The following is a 1,028-nucleotide window of genomic DNA, read 5'->3' as shown; positions in this document are numbered from 1 at the left end:
GAGTATACGAGCGCAATTGGATATGCTATTTGAGTTGCGTTTATAGGCAGCTAGTACGCACTTGTTTCTACTTGGCGCCTTCGTCGTCACAGTCGTCTTCGTTGAGCTTGAGCATGAGATTGGAGGGAACACGGCGGGCGTACTCGACGAGGAGCTTGCCTTGCTCGGCGCTTGCGAGGTACTCCGCGAGGGTCTAGGGGCGCGTCGCAACCTCGAGCACGTACAAGAGCGCACGCTTGGTACCGAGCTTGATGTTGATTTTGGGCTCTTGATGAGCGCAAAAATCGGCGGCCGAGTGGATTCAAATGCTCGGGCACACGCTTCGCGGCGATTTTGGTCAGGCGCTTGACGACGCGCATCGCTATGTGTTTGACGGCCTTGTTGGTGGCGTCCGTGAGGCCCACAGCGAGCGCCGAGACAAGTGCCGCGTCGACCTTAACTGCGAAGCCAACTTGACGAGCGAGTTCTCATCGCAAGCGAGCACCACGAGCGTCGGGACGACAGGCGCCGCAAGCGTGGTGGCAACCCACGTCGGCACCGGCGAGAGGCGGAGCAAGCCCGATGCTACCAGCGCTACCGAGTTGCGAAGCGTCCAGAGCTCCGTCGACGGCTGCACGAGCTCCTGGACCATCCAGACACCATGCTATGCGCTGCCGAGCGAGAGCGCGAGGGCGAGGCCGTTGCCCGCGCGCATACGCCGGAGGTCGTCGTCCGTGATGAGGATGCTGCGAAGGGCGTCTTCCACTGCGCGCACTGTCCACGCCGAGACCTTGGCGCCGACGCGGGTGAGAATCGCAACCAGCGCGTCAAGGCTGGCCTCCTGGACGCCGCCGTCGGCGACGCAAGCCTTGTCCGTGAGCTCGGCAATGAGCGGGTCCATACTTCTCGGTCGTGACCATTGCTCATGGTCACTGAAGTTAACTCCCGAACGGCGGTGCTGTCGTGCTACCCGGTAGCATTGCGGGCCGTGTCAAAGTCGATTTGAAACTCAGCTGAAATGGATGATTCTATTGGCTCGATTTTAAATT

At 60.5% G+C, this 1,028-nt stretch overlaps 1 protein-coding gene across 1 annotated transcript; it reads right to left on the bottom strand.

The window, feature by feature from the left end:
* Positions 1–67: 67 nt before the first annotated feature.
* SDRG_16073 (hypothetical protein) lies at positions 68–631 on the bottom strand (the record flags this gene model as incomplete). Its single annotated transcript, XM_008622269.1, has 4 exons — positions 68–193; positions 221–267; positions 320–434; positions 485–631. The coding sequence occupies 4 exons, from the start codon at positions 629–631 to the stop codon at positions 68–70; spliced, it is 435 nt and encodes a 144-aa protein (XP_008620491.1).
* Positions 632–1,028: the final 397 nt, after the last annotated feature.

Source organism: Saprolegnia diclina, assembly GCF_000281045.1.
Source record: "Saprolegnia diclina VS20 unplaced genomic scaffold supercont1.111, whole genome shotgun sequence".
Taxonomy (NCBI): Eukaryota; Oomycota; class Saprolegniomycetes; order Saprolegniales; family Saprolegniaceae; genus Saprolegnia; species Saprolegnia diclina.
The sequence above is the reverse complement of the archived record's forward strand: the minus strand, read 5'-3'. Positions and strand labels throughout refer to the sequence as shown.